The 19,392-nt window shown below is 48.9% G+C and overlaps 2 protein-coding genes across 2 annotated transcripts in view; both read left to right on the top strand.

Moving 5' to 3' along the window:
- The window catches only part of EXOC4 (exocyst complex component 4), a 457,215-nt gene extending 456,099 nt beyond the window's left edge, over positions 1–1,116 (top strand). The window contains exon 18 of the mRNA XM_086610028.1: positions 697–1,116. Within this exon, the coding sequence (XP_086466154.1) occupies positions 697–934 (238 nt within the window). The 3' untranslated portion in view covers positions 935–1,116. The remainder of the gene's footprint in view (positions 1–696) is intronic.
- A 13,532-nt stretch (positions 1,117–14,648) lies between these two features.
- The window catches only part of LRGUK (leucine rich repeats and guanylate kinase domain containing), a 42,690-nt gene continuing 37,946 nt past the window's right edge, over positions 14,649–19,392 (top strand). The window contains exons 1-5 of the mRNA XM_086609853.1: positions 14,649–14,846; positions 15,998–16,099; positions 16,764–16,845; positions 17,906–18,006; positions 18,756–18,837. Of these exons, the coding sequence (XP_086465979.1) occupies positions 14,649–14,846; positions 15,998–16,099; positions 16,764–16,845; positions 17,906–18,006; positions 18,756–18,837 (565 nt within the window). The remainder of the gene's footprint in view (positions 14,847–15,997; positions 16,100–16,763; positions 16,846–17,905; positions 18,007–18,755; positions 18,838–19,392) is intronic.

The raw sequence follows: 19,392 nt of genomic DNA, 5'->3' as shown, positions 1-19,392 counted from the left end.
CTCCCCTCTTTCAGTTTAAAGCCATTGCCCCATGTCCTGTCACTACCTGCCCTTGTCCAAAGCCCCTCTCCAGCTTTCCTGTAGCCACTTTAGGTACTGGAAGGCTGCTGGAAGGTCTCCCCGGAGCCTTCTCTTCTCCAGGCTGAACAGCCCCAACTCTCTCAGCCTGTCTCCATAGCAGAGGTGCTCCAGCCCTCGGATCATCTTTGTGCCCTCCTCTGGACCCACTCAAACAGCTCCATGTCCATATGTTGGGGACCCCAGAGCTGAACACAGTACATCACCATATATATATATCTATGTGCATCTGTATCTATGTGCTGCTTTCTACTTGCTGGATACCAAACAGTGACATCTCAGCTGACGGTAACTACCAGGGAAGAGGAACCCTCAGTTCCCCATAGTTTCTGTTTTAGCTGAGCATGGAAGAGCGTGGGAAGCAGATTTGTGAGATTTGCTCCCCTGTGCATGTCCGTGCCCGCTTGGCATCTCCTGATGTTCAATAGGAATATGTTTGTGCTCTCTTTGTACAGCACCTGACGCAGCCTCCTCTGCTTGTGGCACTGCTAAATAACAGTAACAGTTGATGGTATTGTACAGAAATAAAGGTTTCGAGCTGTTCTACAGAAATAAAGGTCTGCAGCATCAAGTATCACTATTCACCAGAACGGGATTTTTTGTTTGCTTGCTTTTCAGGCAGTATTATGAGATGCTCTACAACACAGCAGACGAGCTTTTAAACCTCGTGGTGGATCAAGGGGTGAAGTACACAGAGCTGGAATACATCTACGCCCTGAACTTACTGCACCGGAGCCAGACGGGTGTAGGAGACCAAACCACCCAGAACATGAGGCTGCAGCGGTTGAAGGAGATCATTTGTGAGCAGGCTGCTATCAAACAGGCCACCAAGGACAAGAAAATCACCACCGTGTAATCTGCTCCATCGCTCATATTGACTGAACAACGGGGCTCTCAGGCTGCAGGTCCGAGCCTCTGCCGTTCTGTTCTAATCAAAGGCAAAAGCCATGTATCTTCTGGGTGGCATCATACTAGTGAGAAGGGAAATGCCATTTGAAATTTGGTTTTGGGGGTTGCTTTGGGGGTTTTGATGTGTAATCACGTAATGCTTCCTTAACATGTTCTCCCAAGAGTGATTGCACAGCAGGCACAGGCGTCCTGGTGGAGATTTGGGTGGGATATTTGGCTTTGCTGTGTTGCTGCTGCTTTGCCGTGAGATGTCAGGCGAGCTGCTATCCGGCGGGGTGGGAAAAGAGCAGGTTCCACACTGGGTTAGAGTCTTCAGTGGAAGTTCAGACCACATTGAAGTAAACAGGACCGTGACAGTCAAGTGCAGACATGGGAGATCTTCATGGCTTTGAAGCCATTCCGACAGCGTTCCTGCACGGAGCCGGTTTCAGCTCTGCCAGTACTATTCCCGATGACAGTTGTAGCTGCATTAAGTTTGCTGCTGTTTCCACTGCAAAGAGATGTAGTTGCTTATTCCTTCGGATAGCGATAAGCCAGTTCTGGTAGTGGGAGGTAACAAGGGACCACTTGTTTCCACTTCTACTTTTTCATTATCACAGAGGCATATGGCTTCGGTTTCTGCGGCGCGTACTGCGCTGGGTGATGGTGGGCGTAGGGGAAAATTGCCAATCTAAGGTAATAGCAAAACTTCATTCTCTTTTTTGGAATATATCTTCTGAGCCTCCCCAGCTCAAAAGATATTTTGTAATCGTCATTCAGTGTAGTGGAAGGGCACGCAGGCTCACGTAGCTCAACCCTGGTGGTCGGCAAGGGCAGGAGGACGGCAGATCCCAGTTCTTGCAGTCCCAGCTGCCATCAGGTCACCATTCCTGCCCTGGCTTCAGCGTTTAAAGCTACCTGGTGAAACGTTCCTTGTTCGCTGAGGCTGAGGAGTTTATGCCACCCCTCCAAACCGAGAATACGTTGCACTTGTGTTTGCCAAGTAAATTGTCAACCCCGCTGAGTTGCGCGTCCTGAGATGGGTTCTCTCTGAGCTGTGTAACTGCTTGTGTGCCAGTCTTGAAACTGCAGAATTAAAGGTTGGTTAAAGGCTCCTCAAAGGCTCTGGTGCTTTGTTTGTTGGGTTTTTTTTTTCAAGAACTGTTATTTTTGTGGTATTTAAAGAATTCCTTTCCAGGTCTGAGTTCATAAGGTTTCCTTCAGGGTTACATCAGTGTGGAAGTGGTCTTCGGAATCATTCAGTCTAATCTCCAGCTGCCACGGGCCAACTGGACAAGAAACTCCTTAACCTCCATGTTAAAAGCAGAACCAGTAGTTCTAGTTGATAGGAATCTTCTTCTGGTTTCTATTCTCATTTTATTCACAAACCCAGTTTTTCTTATGCAAACATTCTCCGTTAACTACAAGAGTTCCTTCCTTTCCTTGATGAATTTGCTTGAGTGAGGGTGAAGGACACCGTCACGGTAACACGTATGATGATGTGAGGGTCTTTCTGGGGTAAAACATGAGCTCTGTAGTCACCTGCGCAAACACGGAGATGCGCTGCAGTGTAGATGCAGGAAAGCAGGCTGCTCCGTATCCAGACTTCGGAGGAAGGTAAAGAAGCTGCTTGGGACATGTAAGACGCATCAGACCCGTTGAGGCACAGAAGTGATGTGTGAGGAGCTCTGAATTCAGACTGGGCTGCTGTGGCCTAACATCAGACTGGTTTTAATTCCCTTTGTCTTTAATTACTTAATAATCTGAGTCTCTGCTCAACTTCACATGGCTGATCTGGAGCTTTGCAGACCACATTTTCCGCCCACCGAGCAGCTGTGCTGGCGGGTGCCATGACAGATTGCATGAAATCAAGAAAATTTCAAATTTGGGAGTATGTTGGCTTCCAAAGCAGAATATTTAAAAGACTCTTCTATCATGTGCACCTCACATCGTCCATCACACCAGCACGAGATGTAAATGCAAAGCTCTTGCCCACGTCTGTGCACTGGCCTGAGGTGTGAGAAGGCACTTGCTGGATTGCATGGCACAGGAACACCATGGCATGACCATGGAGAGAAGAGCAGCAGTGACATACAGGGACTTACCCGGAGCCTGGTGTAAAGGAAAGAAAAGATTTTGCAATTGAGGTAATTACAGTGTGTAATTAGCTTGCATCTCTCTCCTCAAGTTTCCTCTCCAGACCTACACAGGTTAAGTTCATATTCTCTCTGTGTATTAGAGTGGTCACACCAAGGGCACAAAGGGAGCGAGGGCTGCCAGAGGGCACAGAGAAAGGCGTGAGCAGCACATGGAATGTAGGAATCCACCCTCTTGCCATGGGCAGGGAAACCCTCCACTACACCAGGTTGCCCAAAGCCTCATCCAACCTGGCCTTGAACACCTCCAGGGATGGGGCAGCCACAACTTCTCTGGGCAACCTGTTCCAGTGCCTCACCACCCTCAGAGGGAAGAATTTCTTCCCTTAGATCCAATCTAAATCTCCCCTCTTTCAGTTCAAAGCCGCTGCTCCGTGTCCTGTCTCTGCATGCCCTTGTCAAAAGTCCCTCTCCAGCTTTCCTGTAGCCCCTTTAGGCACTGGAAGGCTGCTTGGTACTGACCCACCCATGGCTTCTAAGTAGGTGTTTGGAAAGTCCCTCATGAGCATGTTGTCTCACCAGGGTCTGTGTAATCCTGCACTCTTCATCTCCATATATCAGCCACCACCCTCTTGGGTATGGTCCGAGTCACACAGTCCTTCATTGACACTTACATGCCCTCATGGTCTCGTGCGGATTCAGCAGGTTCTGACTGTCCTGAGCTTATCAGTTCTCACAGAGTCAACAAACGCACAGGTCTCCTGAGAGTACCAGCCCTTTGGAAACTTTCTGACACTACTTTGCCATCATTTCCTTTTCCTTTCTTTGCTGTGGTGTTCTCTGGTAACAAGTTCTCCATCCCGACCTGTGGAACCCAGTCACGCAGATGGGGCGTTCATAATGGTCACGGTGGAAGGTGGTTTCCCAAAGGGAACAAACCACATGAGGGTGTTGCAAACCGTGCAGAGCCCCAGGAACCCCGTTCATCTTAGATCCGAGCTATGCACAGCATGGCTGACCCCGCGAGTCTGGTACCTTCTCACAAGACCACAGATAATTTCTCCAGTTCTGTTCTCTGCTCCTACAGCAGTTTTGCAGCCCGGACGTGACTCTGCAGGACAAACAGTTTATGGACAAGGCCTAGAGATCATGTTTGGTAATGCTGCATGTCAGCTCCGCCAGCACTTGGAGACTAATCGTTACAGGGATGTCGCCCCTTGGTGCTTAAAGAGACAAGGAAATACTCCTCCAGACGGCAAAACGAGGTGTTTCATGGGGGCTGTAAAAGTTCATGAGGGTTTCACAACTCCCTCTTTACAGCCTCGTAATCTTTACTGGGTTTTAATTGTCACACTATTTTTGACGCCTGTGCCAGCCACCACAGCAGAAGTGGAAGGTAAAGCAAATCGCTCCGGTTCTTTCGCAGTTGCGTTACCGGTCACCAGCTCGTCCTCTCCCAAGTGCCTCCTCCCTCGTGGCATCCTCTTGATTAAGGATGATATAAACTCACCGGTCTGACAGGTAGACATACAAATGTATGTATGTACACACATGCATAGATAGGTATAGATGATGTAGATACAGATATAGGTATAGATATATAGATGATATAGATATAGATATAGATATAGATATAGACATAGATATAGATATAGATATAGATATAGATATAGATATAGATATAGATATAGATATAGATATAGATATAGATATAGATATAGATGATATAAGAATAGATATAGATGATATAGGCATAGGTATAGGTAAAGATAGGGATAGATACAGATACAGATATAGATATAGATTTAGATATAGATATATACATATACATAAACATAGAATCACAGAATCACGGAATGGTTTGGGTTGGAAGGGACCTCAAAGATCATCCAGTTCCAACCCTCCTGCCATGGACAGGGACACCCTCCACTCCAGGTTGCTCAAAGCCTCATCCAACCTGGCCTTGAACACTTCCAGGGATGGGGCAGCCACAGCTTCTCTGGGCAACCTGTTCCAGTGTTTCACCACCCTCTGAGTGAAAAATTTCTTCCTTAGATCTAATCTAAATCTCGCCTTTTTCAGTTTAAAGCCATTGCCCCTTGTCTTATCACCACATGCCCTTGTCCAAAGTCCCTCTCCACCTTTCCTGTAGCCCCTTTAGGTACTGGAAGGCTGCTAGAAGATCACCCTGGAGCCTTCTCTTCTCCAGGCTGAACAGCCCCAACTCTCTCAGCCTCTCTGCATACATATACATATACATATACATATACATATACATATACATATACATACACATACACATACACATACACATATACAAAGCCCCCAAGGATCATGGTGTGGCTTCCCCCACCCTCATAATCTGCTCTACACATGATGAGCACAGCCATTCGGAGACAGCGCCGGCTGGGAACGTTTGCTGAGGAGTCGTTCCACGGAGACTCTCTTTTTGCCTTTTATTGGCTGCGTTTTGATTTTATTAGCATGAGTCATAATTGCAAATTTCTTTTTGAATGCGGTAGATAGCGATAAAGGGGAGGGCACTCAGGGAGCGGAGGAGAGCTGCCAAGAGGAAATTAGCATTGCAGTAATGTCGATTCGATTGCTCTTAGACAAGTGGGGAGAAGAGAGTCATTTTAGTGAGCTGAGACATGGACAAGTCACACAAATGGCCATTTGCACACTGATCCTTAGTCCTGGGGATTAACTCCCATAGTGGAAACGTACTCCGATACGCAAGCCCCGTCCATCACTGCAGACCTTGGCCACAACTCTGACTGCGCTCTAATTTCAGGAATTTATTACCCAAGGATTATTCCTACCGCACTTTAAATTCCCAGTGACCCACATCAATTATATCACAGGAGCAAACTTAAGCCTCAGGCGAGGCTGGATGTCCACCGCTGTGCCTGTGCATCGCAGGGAATGTTCTGCCCTGAAGAGATTGCACTCCAAACAGGCGTGATGGATGATAAACTCGAAAGGAAACTGAGATGCACGGACATCAAATGTTGCTCTCCAGGTCATGATCCCTGGTGTACCAGCGCTGCTCTCTCATTACTGGGCAAAGCCGTCTCGTCAATCCGAGCTGGAGCCGCAGTTCACGGTTTAGCTTTTTACATCGAATAGGGAGCGTGCTCAGAAATGAGGCATTTTATTTTATTTTCTGTTCCTTCCTTTGCTGATTGGATCTAACAACTGAGCCAGGAAAAAGAAAAAAAGAAGAAAAAAAAAAAGATTAGGTAGCTGCGGCCAGCATACAATCATTAAATTTGCTTTTGGATGACCTGTGTGAAATTCATCAGGAGCGATTTATCGGGAAGTTCATTGCCTCGGTGTTCATTATTTACTCTGTTAGGCTTAGGCACAGTGGCAATCAGTGGAGAAAATTGGACCGTTAGGGCCTTGGACTTCAGTGTTTGTAATTTCCGCTACCGAGTTGCAGCGTGAAATGTATTTGGCACAGACTAATCGCTCCCTCCGCAGCTACAGCTCGGTGTGCTCATCCGGTGGCACGCGGCCACCATTGTGCCTCCGACAACTGGCGAGGTGAAAGCGGGTCCGGGGAAAAGAAAAGAGGAATAGAAAACAGCCCGAATCCCGACCCCGGTGCTGAGCACTTCCAAAGGCCTGCGGTGACTTTAATGAATATCATGGTTATTTTTCATGCCTCTACCACCCAGCTGAGGCAAAGCTACCGCTCTCGCTCCTGGCAAAGTCACCCCTCCATCGCTGGACTGCTGGACCCCGACAAGCACAAGCAGGCTGGGCCAGAGCCAAGTGGTGCAGGGACAAAAATCCAGGGGAGCCTCAAGAGACTGATGGAGAAGTGGTGATGTTCATGTTATACAGATTGTGGTTTTGTGGTCATCAAGGGGAAGACGCAAGAGGAACTGGCCCGGAGATGAGACACGTCTCTGCAGGGCTCTCCTTCCCTCGGCAGCTGGACTGTTTGCGGGCCCTTTGCTCTATGAAAGACACTTGGCAATGGCAAGCAGCGACAACGACATGGTGGTGGCTTTGTGATTCGGAACACGGCCAAATCCATCAGCTCTGTAATAACCAGACATGGAATCACAGAATGGTTTGGGTTGGAAGGGACCTTAAATCTTTAAGGTTCATCTAGTTCCAACCCCCCTGCCATGGGCAGGGACACATTCCACTAGATCAGTTGCGCGAAGCCTCATCCAACCTGGCTCAACCATCAGCTCTCCCATGGTATCTACAGTCCTTCTCCAGCAGGATTGGCTGTCATAGTCTTTCTCTCCCCATGCTAAGGGACAGTCTTCAAGGGATCTCTGATCCCCCATGGTGCCTTGTTTGTGGCTTGTCTCTTGGCTAGTGGCACATCCCACCACCACCAGCAAGGGACCGCAGGAGAACAGAGTTTCTGGGATATGAGGAGTTGGATGCAGACAGGGTATTGGACTGAAGTAAGGAAGATATCTCCTGGTTGGGACAGACATTAAGAGAGTGGTCCACTGCCAACTTGCCCTCATGGGCAAAGTCCCCAGTGGGCTCAGACTGTCAGAAAGATGGGGAGCTAACAGAGAGATGGAGTACTGCCTTTAGCTCTGAGGTCCCCAACATCAGAAGGATATGGACTTGTTGGAGTGGGTCCAGAGGAGGGCCACCAAGATGATCCGAGGGCTGGAGCACCTCTGCTCTGGAGACAGGCTGAGAGAGTTGAGGTTGTTCAGCCTGGAGAAGAGAAGGCTCTGGGGAGATCTTATCGCAGCCTTCCAGTACCTAAAGGGCCTACAGGAAAGCTGGAGAGGCGCTTTGGACAAGGGTGTGTAGTGACAGGACACAGGGCAATGGCTTTAAACTGAAAGAGGGGAGATTTAGATTAGATCTAAAGAAGAAATTTTTTACAATGAGAGTGGTGAGGCACTGGAACAGGTTACCCAGAGAAGCTGTGGTTGCCCCATCCCTGGAGGTGTTCAAGGCCAGGTTGGATGAGCCTTTAAGCAACCTGGTCTAGTGGAAGGTGTCCCTGCCTGTAGGAGGGGAGTTGGAACTAGATGATCTTGAACATCCTTCCAGCCCAAACCCTTCTGTGATTCTGTGGGCTTCCCCAAGCCCCTCTGACCCCTTGTCTAAGACACTTAAGACATTGCTCATGCAGGGTGCTGGCAGCCATCCCCACATGGGGACTTCTCTAAATTCAAGGCAGCCAGCTCTAATGTGACACACACACCCCCCTCCCCCGTGCAAGTCCCCGCTGGAAAAGTTCAGGGAGATGCAGCAAGAAAACACACGAAGACCAAGGGGAAGTGATTAAACCCAAGCCACTGGCTGCAGGGAACAGAATCAGATTTAAGGAGTTTGGCTGTGGTCACAGCAGGCTGAAGACCAGGAACAGCCATAGGGATAAGCTGAAGGGAAGGTGTCAAATGGTCTCACACCTCTGCCCCATCACCACAAAAAACGGGATCTGCCAAGCTGGGTTAAGCGTGATTTGAGCAGCACGCAGCCTGTTTTATACCTCGCTTCTCTTCCTGAATTCCAGGTTTCCTCTTCCTCCCTACACCCAGCTGGGTCTTTTTATTGCTCGGTGCTTCGTGGTGAACCACTGCGTGAATTTGCGTGGGGTTTTTGTGAGCGGGAAGAGCTATCCGAGTGCCACGGCTGCCTCTGAATCTGCTCTGCATGCGGCTGGGATTTGGGAGGCTCTGGGGTTTTTTTCTGTTTTTTTTAACGCTCTGTTCATTGTTTGCTGTTCTAGAGCCAGGAGAATTTGGGGAACACTTCACACCACAGCCAAGCACCATTAGAAATGCAACGTGAGCTTGAGTGTCTGGGGGAGCATCTCGCCCTCTGTGCCACATCAGCCCCTCCGGCAGTGAGGGAACAGCAGATTAAGGAGTTTTCCTTCGTTAGCACAACTGGGGTCACTTCGCACCTGCCTCAACTACTCCATCCCCTCCTTTGAGCTTTCAGCTTGAGAAGCTGAGTGTAGTGAGGGCTCTTTCTGATGCATTTTGGGGACTGAAGCTATCTCAAACCACTGATCTTCACTGGGCCAGGCTGGCAGTGATGTGGGTTGTCCTTTCTCTTTCTCTCCTGGCTACCAGACAGCTGTTCTCCTTCCCCAGATCAAACATTGGCCTAGAAGATTTACCTCTCCTTGGTGCATCCAGAAATCCCCCTTCTCCCATGAAGAGCAGACACGTGTTGGAGGAGGCTGTGAATCACTCAGCTGCTGCTCATTAATCACTCAGAAGAGAAGCCCAGGCGTTTAGGGGAACTGTAAAAGTCTCTCATCTGCATGATTAGCTCTTTCCCAGCTGATTACAGAAGAAGGACACTCTTTGAAGAGCTCCTGAGTTTTTAATGACTCCTTAAACGTGAGTAGATTTCCCCAAACCTCTGGGCAATGAGAAATGACCTCTTGTGCCATCCTCCTCCCTCCCTTTAGTGGATCTAGAGAGTCCGCATTACAGAATGCAGAGAGGTTGGATGGGAGGACACCAAGACACCCATGGGCACACAGCCACCATCTCTCATGGAGGGGTCACCCTTGCCATGTGGAGGACATGGAGGAGGGGAAGGTTGAGTAAGAGCAGGACAGGCACCAAAGGAATCAGACAGCTTGTGGATGAGCTGCATGAAGATACAAGCACAGCCCTTTCCCTGGAGGCTGAGACCACCATGTGCCCCAGCACCCACCACCGCCCCCTCAATGCTACCCACATGATGAGGTGAAGAGCGGGGTCTGGCATGTGCTTGCCCCGCGGTGGTGAGTGGTCATGTGGGATGCTCCCACATCCCAGGGAGTGGGAACACTGAACCCTGTCAAGAAATGCTAACCACACAGGACCATGGAGAAGCTGGAGCTAAAAAGTGACAGCAGCTGCTGGGGGACAAGGCAGAGGGATGTGGACAAATCGTTGACAAGGCATAAAACCCAACACAGGTCCCAGAGGAAGACGGACAGACAGCTGTCGGCCCTTCAGGATGGCCACGCTTGGCTGTCAGCGTGTAATCTGCACTGTGATTTCTGCAGAAAAAAGAGCTCAATTTTCGTCCTTTGGAAGAACATGTCCCAGGTAATCCCTCAGGCTGGATGTGCTGTGCTGGACCAGGGATGGTGGCACTGGAAGAAGAAGGTCTAGGGTGACATTTCCCACCACCCCAACTGTTTTCTGCATCCACTAAAATCCCCATTACCACCTAGGCATTTTGTTTCCTCAAGCCTGCTTTGTTTTTTTAATGGCCCCATTCCGGAACAATTTGTCTCCAGCCCAAAACACTTAAGGCTCATTTCGCTCCAGTTGCCATTCCCCCATGGAGAGGGGTCTTAAAGGAGCCATTTCATCTCGGAGTGCATGAGCAGGCAGCCGGTCCCTGCACTGCCAAGCCAAACAGATGGGGTGGGGAGGCGACAGGGAGGGAGGACAAGTGTGTTTCTGAGGTTTTAATAATCCCTTCTCCTGTCTGAATCATCACAAATCCCAGTGGAAGGGCAGGCGTTTTACAGATGGTAGGAAATAAACTCCGGGACTCTTGCATGCAGAGAACTCATTAGCCCTGCTGGCTGTGCTCCAAGCTCGGTGGCAATCCATGTAAACTGTATTTGGACCTGCCTTTTTTCCTATCATCTGTTCCCGTGAAATCTCCAGCCCCATCTTACATGGACAAGCTGCCCAGCGAGCTATTAATTTGATTACGTGTGGCCTTTGCCTCTTGGAGAGCTTGGATCTCGGGCAAGTATCTTCCATAAACCACCTGCATGTTAATCTGAACATCTCAGCTGCCTTCATGCCACCCATCTGCTCGCCACTCGTTCAATGCTAACCTGCCCGCGCAGAGTCTAGGGAACAGCAAGGTGTTTGGCTCGCTTCCAGGTTGCAAAGGCAGAGCACTGCACCCCCAAAAAAAGACATATATGGATGTGCATGCAAAGGGATTTAAGCCCAGCCACAGCCATGGCTGCAGTGGTGGTCTTTGTCCTACCACACACCCCATGTACCCCACAAACTGGCAGGGGGGAGTTCTACCAGGCAGTATCTGCACTTGGTCACTGCCACCCACCACAGATGATGGAGCCTCCGGAGCAGTCACAAGGCTCCAAGTCACAGAATCATAGAACGGTTTGGGTTGGAAGGGACCTCAAAGATCATCTAGTTCCAGCCCCCCTGCCATGAGCAGGGAAACCCTCCACTACATGAGGTTGCTCAAAGCCCCATCCAACCTGGCCTTGAACACTTCCAAGGATTGGGCAGCCACAGCTTCTCTGGGCAACCTGTGCCAGTGCCTCACCACCCTCTGAGTGAAGAATTTCTTTCCTATCTCTAATCTAAATCTCCCCTCTTTTCAGTTTAAAGCCATTGCCCCGTGTCCTGTCACTACCTGCCCTTGTCCAAAGTCCCTCTCTGGCTTTCTTGTAGCCACTTTAGGTACTGGAAGGCTGCTGGAAGGTCTCCCTGGAGCCTTCTCTTCTCCAGGCTGAACAGCCCCAAGTCTCTCAGCCTGTCTCCAGAGCAGAGGTGCTCCAGCCCTCGCATCATCTTCGTGGCCTCCTCTGGGCCCACTCCAGCAGCTCCATGTCCTTCTTGTGTTGGGGACTCCAGAGCTGAACGCAGCACTGCAGGGGGGGTCTCACGAGAGCAGAGCAGAGGGGCAGAATCCCTTCCCTCGCCCTGCTGCCCACGCTGCTCTGGATGCAGCCCAGAAAGAATGCTCTGACTCTCCACCAGCCATTAGTTGGGCGACAGTAAAGCCGCAGGAGCAGTACCAGGTCCTGGTAGGGCTCTTCTGCTGTAGGTGTTTCTCGCTGTAGTAGCAACCTGTCTCAGTAGGCAGGGTGCTCCTCCTTGTGCAGTTGCAGGATGTCCGACTCAGCCAAAGTTGTGATCTGGAATGAAAGGTTCTCTGTGGGTTTTTTTCTGTCTCAAACTTTCTCGCTTTTCCATGGCACAAAGCTTGCCCAGCGTGCAGATAGGTTGAAGCCCTTTAACATCCTTTGAACAAGCCTCAGCTGAAGATACATGTTTCTGCAACTTGGTTGGCTTTAAGAGTGTGCCACTTCCTTTGGGGGTGACCCAGTTGCCCTCTGTTTCAAAACGTGGGAGGCACAGTAAGAAACCCCCCATGCCAGTCGAAAGAGACAGCAGGACTGTCCCGTTTCCTCCTGTTTCACACACAGGATTCTGTCTCAAAGCGGTTCGTGCAGCGCAAGGCTCCACGGAGCAGCCGGCGTTGCGGGTTTGCAATGAGCACTGGCGATGGTTGGCAGCCCAGTGTGTGACTGGGCACCGCAGGTGCGTGGTGGGGACGGGCAGCAGTCGTTTCACCCATGCACGGTGGCGTTGGGCTGCCAGGAGGGCACGTGGTGGCTGACAACCGTGTCCTGTGGTCACAGGGAGTTCCGTGGCAGGAGAGAAGCAGGTGCTGATAATCCTGCAGTTGGGGAGCACAGGGTTCACATCAAAAAGTGACATTCCCTGTTCGCAGAAGGCGAAATCTGCGGATGCAGACTATAAACCAGTATGGTTTTAAGAAAGAGAATATCTCAAGCCACCACGAAAGCTTGAAACTGCTACACCAGCTCTACAAAGAGCAAGTAGCTGCTGTCTTCAAGCAGCAACTCTTTGGCTTCGTACCTCTGATGATTCAGAAATTGTTCTCCTAGACCACAACAAATCCCAAAGCCTCGCAAAATATACTCCCAGATAAGAACCCTCTTTCTCTTTCAGGATTTTCCATCTTTTCCCGAGCTCTCCAGCCATTCCTTTGCTGAACACAGTCCTAGAGATGCACCATCTGGAGAAGAGCCTTTGCAGGGCAGCCTCTGTGCCCAGAGGGTGGTGGGAGGAGGCATGGGCTGCTTAGTGGAAAAGGAGTAAATCTCACTAAGGGTTTTCACATTTATGGCCAGTGAGATAACGAAGGAAGGTAATTTGGGGTAGCTTTATTGCAGTTATCATAATGTTTCCCTGAAGCACAAAGATAAAAGTCAGTGGATAATGTCTATAAGGAGATTTTATGTCTTCCTCTCTTTATTTTTTCCTTAGGCAATAGCCACTGCTGTCAAAGAGGAGTGTCATTAGATGAACATGGAGAAGGCAGGGATGTGACAGTGAAACCCAGAACTACAAGGCTCTCAAGGCTCACCTGGCTGTCACGACCCGTGCTGGAGACCCTCTGCAATCACTAGAAATGCCCCATGCCCAATATTTCATTGCTTTCCCACGAGAAGCAGTGCTCTCCCTGTGTTTATCTTGCAGGGACCTGTGTTTGGAGACATCCCAGCAGCTCTTCTCTTCCGCCCTCCTTTATTTTCCGGCCTTACTTTTTCATTTTACCATGGTCGGTAATGTAACAAGGGTAGATGATGGACCAGGAACAGGAGAGGCCTAAAATGAGAGGCCAGGATGGGTGCAGTGTGTACCAGGATGGGTGCACCATGTGCTGGGATGGGTGCACCATGTGCTGGGATGGGTGCACCAAGTGCTGGGATGGGTGCAGTGTGCCGGATGGGTGCCGTGTGTGCTGGGATGGGTGCAGTGTGTGCCGGATGGGTGCAGTGTGTGCCGGATGGGTGCAGTGTGTGCTGGGATGGGTGCAGTGTGCCGGTTGGGTGCAGTGTGTGCTGGGATGGGTGCAGTGTGTGCCGGGATGGGTGAACTGTGTGTCAGGATGGGTGCAGTGTGTGCCGGATGGGCGCAGTGTGTGCTGAGATGGGTGCAGTATGTGCCGGGATGGGTGCACCGTGTGCCAGGATGGGTGCACCGTGTGCCGGGACGGGTGCACCCTGTGCCGGGATGGGTGCACCGTGTGCCAGGATGGGTGCACCGTGTGCCGGGACGGGTGCAGTGTGTGCCGGGACGGGTGCAGTGTGTGCCGAGATGGGTGCAGTGTGTGCTGGGATGGGTGGACCGTTTGCCGGGATGGGTGGACCGTTTGCCGGGATGGGTGCACCCTGTGCCGGGATGGGTGCACCCTGAGCCGGGATGGGTGCACCCTGTGCCAGGATGGGTGCAGTGTGTGCCGGGATGGGTGCAGCGTGTGCCGGGACGGGTGCAGCGTGTGCCGGGATGGGTGCAGTGTGCTGGGATGGGTGCAGTGTGTGCCGGGATGGGTGCAGTGTGCCGGGATGGGTGCAGTGTGCCGGGATGGGTGCAGTGTGCCGGGACGGGTGCAGCGTGTGCCGGGATGGGTGCAGTGTGCTGGGATGGGTGCAGTGTGTGCCGGGATGGCTGCACCGTGTGCCGGATGGGCGTCTTGTTCCAGCGCCGCTGAGCAAAGGCACCATCTTGCGCAGGGCCCGTTCTGGCGGAGGGCGATGTGGCCGGATGCCGGCTGCAAAGAACGTTTCTCACTCAGCGTTCACTGGCGGAGCGTCCCGGCCGGAACGCGCAGACGCCCCGCCTGCGAGGCGGACTACACCTCCCATCGTGCCCCGCGCCGCTGCCGCGTTCCTATTGGCTGGCCGGCTGGAGGGCGCGAATCCCGGCCCCGCAGGGGGCGCGGCGCTCCGCCCGTCTCCACGGCAACGGGAAAGCCAACAAGATGGTGGCGGCCCGCTCGGCGGGGTGACGGTGCTGGGGTGCAGCTCCCTCCGCCTCCTCGCTCCTTAATATGGCGGGGGGCGAGGAGGAGAGGGGAGAGGGCGGCCTCGCTGAGCCGCTTCCCGCTTCTCGCGGGTCCCTGCAGCAGGGCATCCCCGGGGAGCTGCCCCGGGACAGGCCCAGCCTGCGGCAGCCGCAGCCCAGCCGGCCTGACGAAGATCAGCAGAAGGCCGGTGAGGAAGAGGAAGAGGAGTCGCAGCACGCAAAGGTTCAGCTCAGTGCCCCCCTCCCCCCGCTGTTTGAGGAGGGGTTGTTCGGGGGAAAAAAGAGCCCTGTCTCCCCCCCCAGTATCACTCAGTGTAGTTGTGGGGGAAAGATGGGAGAGTCAACGGGGGCACCAGATGGTGATTTCTCAATTCCCCAAAGAGGAGAAGGGCTGGTTTGGTCTGTTTCCCCTCATCTCGCATTGCTGCCTTTTTTTAGGGTCCCTTCCATCCCCGTAGTGTCCAGGATAGTTCTGGATTGCCCCTTTCTCTCCTTGCTGTGTAAAGACTAAGGATAAAGTGGTGTATGGATGGCCAAATTAAACCCCTTTCCTGTTTATATGCCCAGCTCTGATATTCAGTAAGCCCCTGGAACCAAGTGATTTTTTTCTCCCTGCTCTGCTGGGCTCTAAAGTGCCCACTGCCACAGCGTAATCAACTCATATTTTCACCTACTGGAAACGCATGTATAGTCTCCATTGCTATAATATGTAGGTGCTATGATTTAGATTGTTACCATTTGAAACATTATTTATTTTGGTGCCTAGATTAGCGATTGTTGTGTGACTTCTCCAAGCTTATAGGAATTTCACAAGCCATTGGCTTATTTTCTCATTAAACCTACGCGGTGGTTCATTAGTGCCATCTGTCAAGTACCCTCTTTGGCAAAGATTGTTCTCTGAAGAGCAGCGCTACCTGCTCAAGCTGAACGAATTTAAAGGGCCTCCAATAATGTGCATATTGGGGTGCAACGCTGGGGTTATGTTAGTGCTGATTTGCTGAGATGTTAACATCCATAATCAATGTGAATTTCATGGCTCAACTTCTCTGGAAACAGGTCTGGTTTAGAGCTATGCATTTAAAAAAAAAATTCCCAACAAAAAGCTTTGAACCTTTTTAAATGTATAGGGCTAGTACGTGGCATGTTTCCATTTATCTGTTTCGAGGGCTGTATTCATAATTTTTCCTCATGTGTAGTGCCTTAGCAGGGTGATGGAGCACTGAAAGCTGTGTTTGATTGAAGACTTTTATTAAACCGTTCCCAGTTGCATCCCAGGCAGCCCCCAGGTTCTACCAAGTGTGGAATTTCATTTCATAAATCTCCCCTTAATCCATTCCTCTCCCTGTCCCCCTTTCTGGTATTTTATAGGGTCAGCTTGATGGAGTGTTGGATGAAGACACCGTGGCTGAGGGACTCCACAAGCTGGGGCGCTCAGCTCCTGGTACTGAATACGTTTATCTTAACCTGTCACTTCCAGTAAGTATAAGCAAAGAACAGCATTGTAAAGTGCTTCTCACTCAAAGGTTTCCCCTTTTTAACATCAAATAGTTGCTCTAGCAAAAAAAAAAATTCAAGAGGCAGATTTTTGTCTCTACCTGTCAATGCCATTTCATGTACATGGGACTTTTGACAAGACACAGCATGGCTCCTGCTGACAACTGCTGTACCGGTGTTGGTTTTTTCACTTAGCAGCAGCAGCAGTAAGATTTTTTCCTTACCCATTTTTCGGGTGTGAAAATGTATCTTCCTGCTTCAGCCAGCTGGAGAAAAAAAATAGAGGAACATGCTAAGCACCTGAGAATGCTGCATTTGTTGTCACTTCAGAAAGGTAAAATGGTGTGTCTTTTTAAAAATTACTTGCTGCTGCTGCCTTTTCTATGCAGCCTTGTTTTTCTGGCATTTTTCCTAGCTACAGCTATCTCTCCTGGTTGTGTTTTCAAGCTGTCTTTTGACATTTTCTCCACTCGTGGCTGGTCTGCAGGTCTAACATCACTTTCTGTATATGTCATCCTGCTCTGACAGATCCAGCTGGAGGGACCTTGGGGCACCTCTTCAATGTCTCCTGCTACTGCGTATCTCTTGGGAGAGTGGCTGAGGTTATACAGCTAGTTATTAAAGTCTCTTTGCTTTATTTTTCCAGGGTCGTGAGTTAAGTGACATTAACATTCTCTCCAGATACATTCACCTACAGAAACTGGAACTTTCATATAATAAAATTAATGGTATGTAGTAAATACACTAGTAAATTCTTGGGTTGTGAAATCATTTAAGATGAGAAATGCACTGTACCATGTAGCTTTAATATCCCAGAGCTTGGTCTACATTTTAATGGCGTAACTACTCCAGCTCTACAGTCTGAGACAGTGGCTAGACCTTCTTGGGAATGGTGTGTGGACTGCTCAGACAGCTGCCCCAGCATATGCTTCTCAGTGGGAACATGGAGATTATTGTCCAGTTTATTACCCAAAGATAAAATGCAAGCAAGCATGTCAATACAAGGTTAAGGTTGAGATTTTACACATGCAGATGTCATAATATTTAAAGTTATGTCTGGTACAGTTTTCCCAGCCTTGGGCTTTCCTTCGTCAAGGTTTTCCATTGATGACAAAACGTCACCAATTATATCCTGAATTTAGAAGGTAACAAATGGAGACTGAGGTAAACTCCATCATCTTCTATTCCTTCTCCCCCCTCACACTCGTCAACTCATTTTTTAATTTAACAGAGAAAGGAATGAGCTGTGCTGGCAGCCTGTTGCATTATTTCTTTCGAGTTCATGTCACTTGAGGTGCTGGAGTCCAATAATAGCAGCACTTTTGTAAGGTGGCACTTCTCTGTGTTCATTTTACTAACAGTTTGTCTGTGAAGGCTAGGTCTGAACAGAGCAGAGACTTTTCCATAGCAACTAGTCCTTTAGTCTTCAGTAGTGGCCTAAATACTTTTCTCCACTCGTTAATAACGTAGGACACAGGCAGTCTCTCTGTTGTTACAGAGGTAGCTAGAATATAAAACTATATTCTGACTTTCAGGCAAATCAGTTGACATAATGGAAGTTTAATGTAGAGCCTGCATATTTATTCTTCGTGGTTTAGAAACTATCTTTTTTCCTACTAGAAGGTGTTAATAGATCTGATTTCTGCATTTCAAACGTTGCTTTCTGAATGTGTAACTACAAATTGATTCTTGATTGCCATTGAATGTAATTATCATGTTTTGACATGATGATCTCTGCATTTGCCTATGCATTCATGTGCAGGATTTGACATTTTGTTTTGTTACTAGATCTTTCTTGTATCAGTCACATGCCTTACTTACTAGAACTGAATGCTTCCAACAATGAATTGACCACATATTTCAGTTTTAAACCACCTAAAAATCTCAAGGTAAGTTGCAAAAAATGCATTTTTTAGGTTTAAATTCAAAACGGTTTTCTAAATCTAATTTAGACGTGGTATTTGTACATGTGCAAAAGTGACTTTTTATGCCTTATTCTTATTTCTTACCTCATTTGACATTTTAATAGCTTTTCCAAATGTTTGGTTATTTTACAATGCACGTTTCAGTCTTTTATTTTCTTTCACACTCTGAACCCTGGCACGCCATGGGAAGGTGTACAGCTAACTGTTCTAGCCAGAGGTAAATACAGCCAGAATTTTTTTCCTTACTTGTGGAATTCCTCAGACCTTTAGTGGGATCGGTTCCTACCTGTCAAATTGACTGGTGCTGGTTGGTGTTGTGAAACAGGTACTTAAAACGTAGCCATGTGCTGGTCTTCCCTTTGCTGTTGTTTCCTTGATGTCCACTTTGGGTTATAAAATCCAGGAGGTTGTTTTGAAATGTGACCTTTATGTATTTCTCTGCCTTCTCCGTTAGTTTTTTAATATGTGTGCATAAGTACAGGACCATTAATGATAATGTTGTTGGGAGAAAGTATAGTTTTGGAAGTTCCCAAAATGTGAATTCTATGTGTCATTAAAAAAAAACAACTTTCTGTTTATGTCTTAATATTAATAATCTTATTTCATCCACACCCTTGATCGCAAGTTTAATGTAACAGTTGTTTAGTTTCACAAGACAGCTGTAAGTGCTGAAGAAAAAAAAAAAGTAACTTTCTGTCTCCTTTTTTCTTTAGGAAGTAGATTTTTCCTACAATCAAATATCTAAAATGCAAGATTTGTCAGCATACCAGTCACTTACTAAACTCTTGCTGGATTGTATCCTTTATGGAAACTTGAATGGGAGAAAAGTTGCTTGTTTGCTGTCTGAACAGCTCTTTGCTTGAAGTCTGTTTTCTTTGCATTTCTCCTTCAAGTAAGTTTTGTCTTTAGAAGCAAGATTAAACACTGTAATTCTGGCGGTGAACCTGATCTTAATTTCCTTAAGCATGCCTGGTGCTAAAGGTGCTTGTAGGTACGTGTAAGGTATTAGCCTGCTAGAGAAACACAAAAAAGCCTCTACTTTGCATCATGTAAAACTGAAAAAGTGACGTGTCACACTGTCTTTGCACGGCAGAGGTACTAAATAATCCCAGTATTTTTGTATAAGAAAGGTTAATAGGAAATCAGCTTGGAACACTAAGCTCCCTGTCGAGGTGCGTGTTGTTTAGTCTTAGACACAGCTAATTACGCAGGGACTGTAACGACTTTGTGGAGGACGAGGCCGTTTAACGACAATGAAGGGAATCTGTAAGTGAGAGAAAACTGCCTGGAGTATGCTGAGGGAAGCAGACAGCGAAGATGTTCTGCTACACACCTTCCACGGTCTCACTG

This window comes from Tauraco erythrolophus, chromosome 4 (genome assembly GCF_009769465.1).
Source record: "Tauraco erythrolophus isolate bTauEry1 chromosome 4, bTauEry1.pri, whole genome shotgun sequence".
Lineage (NCBI taxonomy): Eukaryota > Metazoa > Chordata > Aves > Musophagiformes > Musophagidae > Tauraco > Tauraco erythrolophus.
Note: the sequence above shows the minus strand (reverse complement) of the source record. Positions and strands in the feature narration are given on the sequence as shown.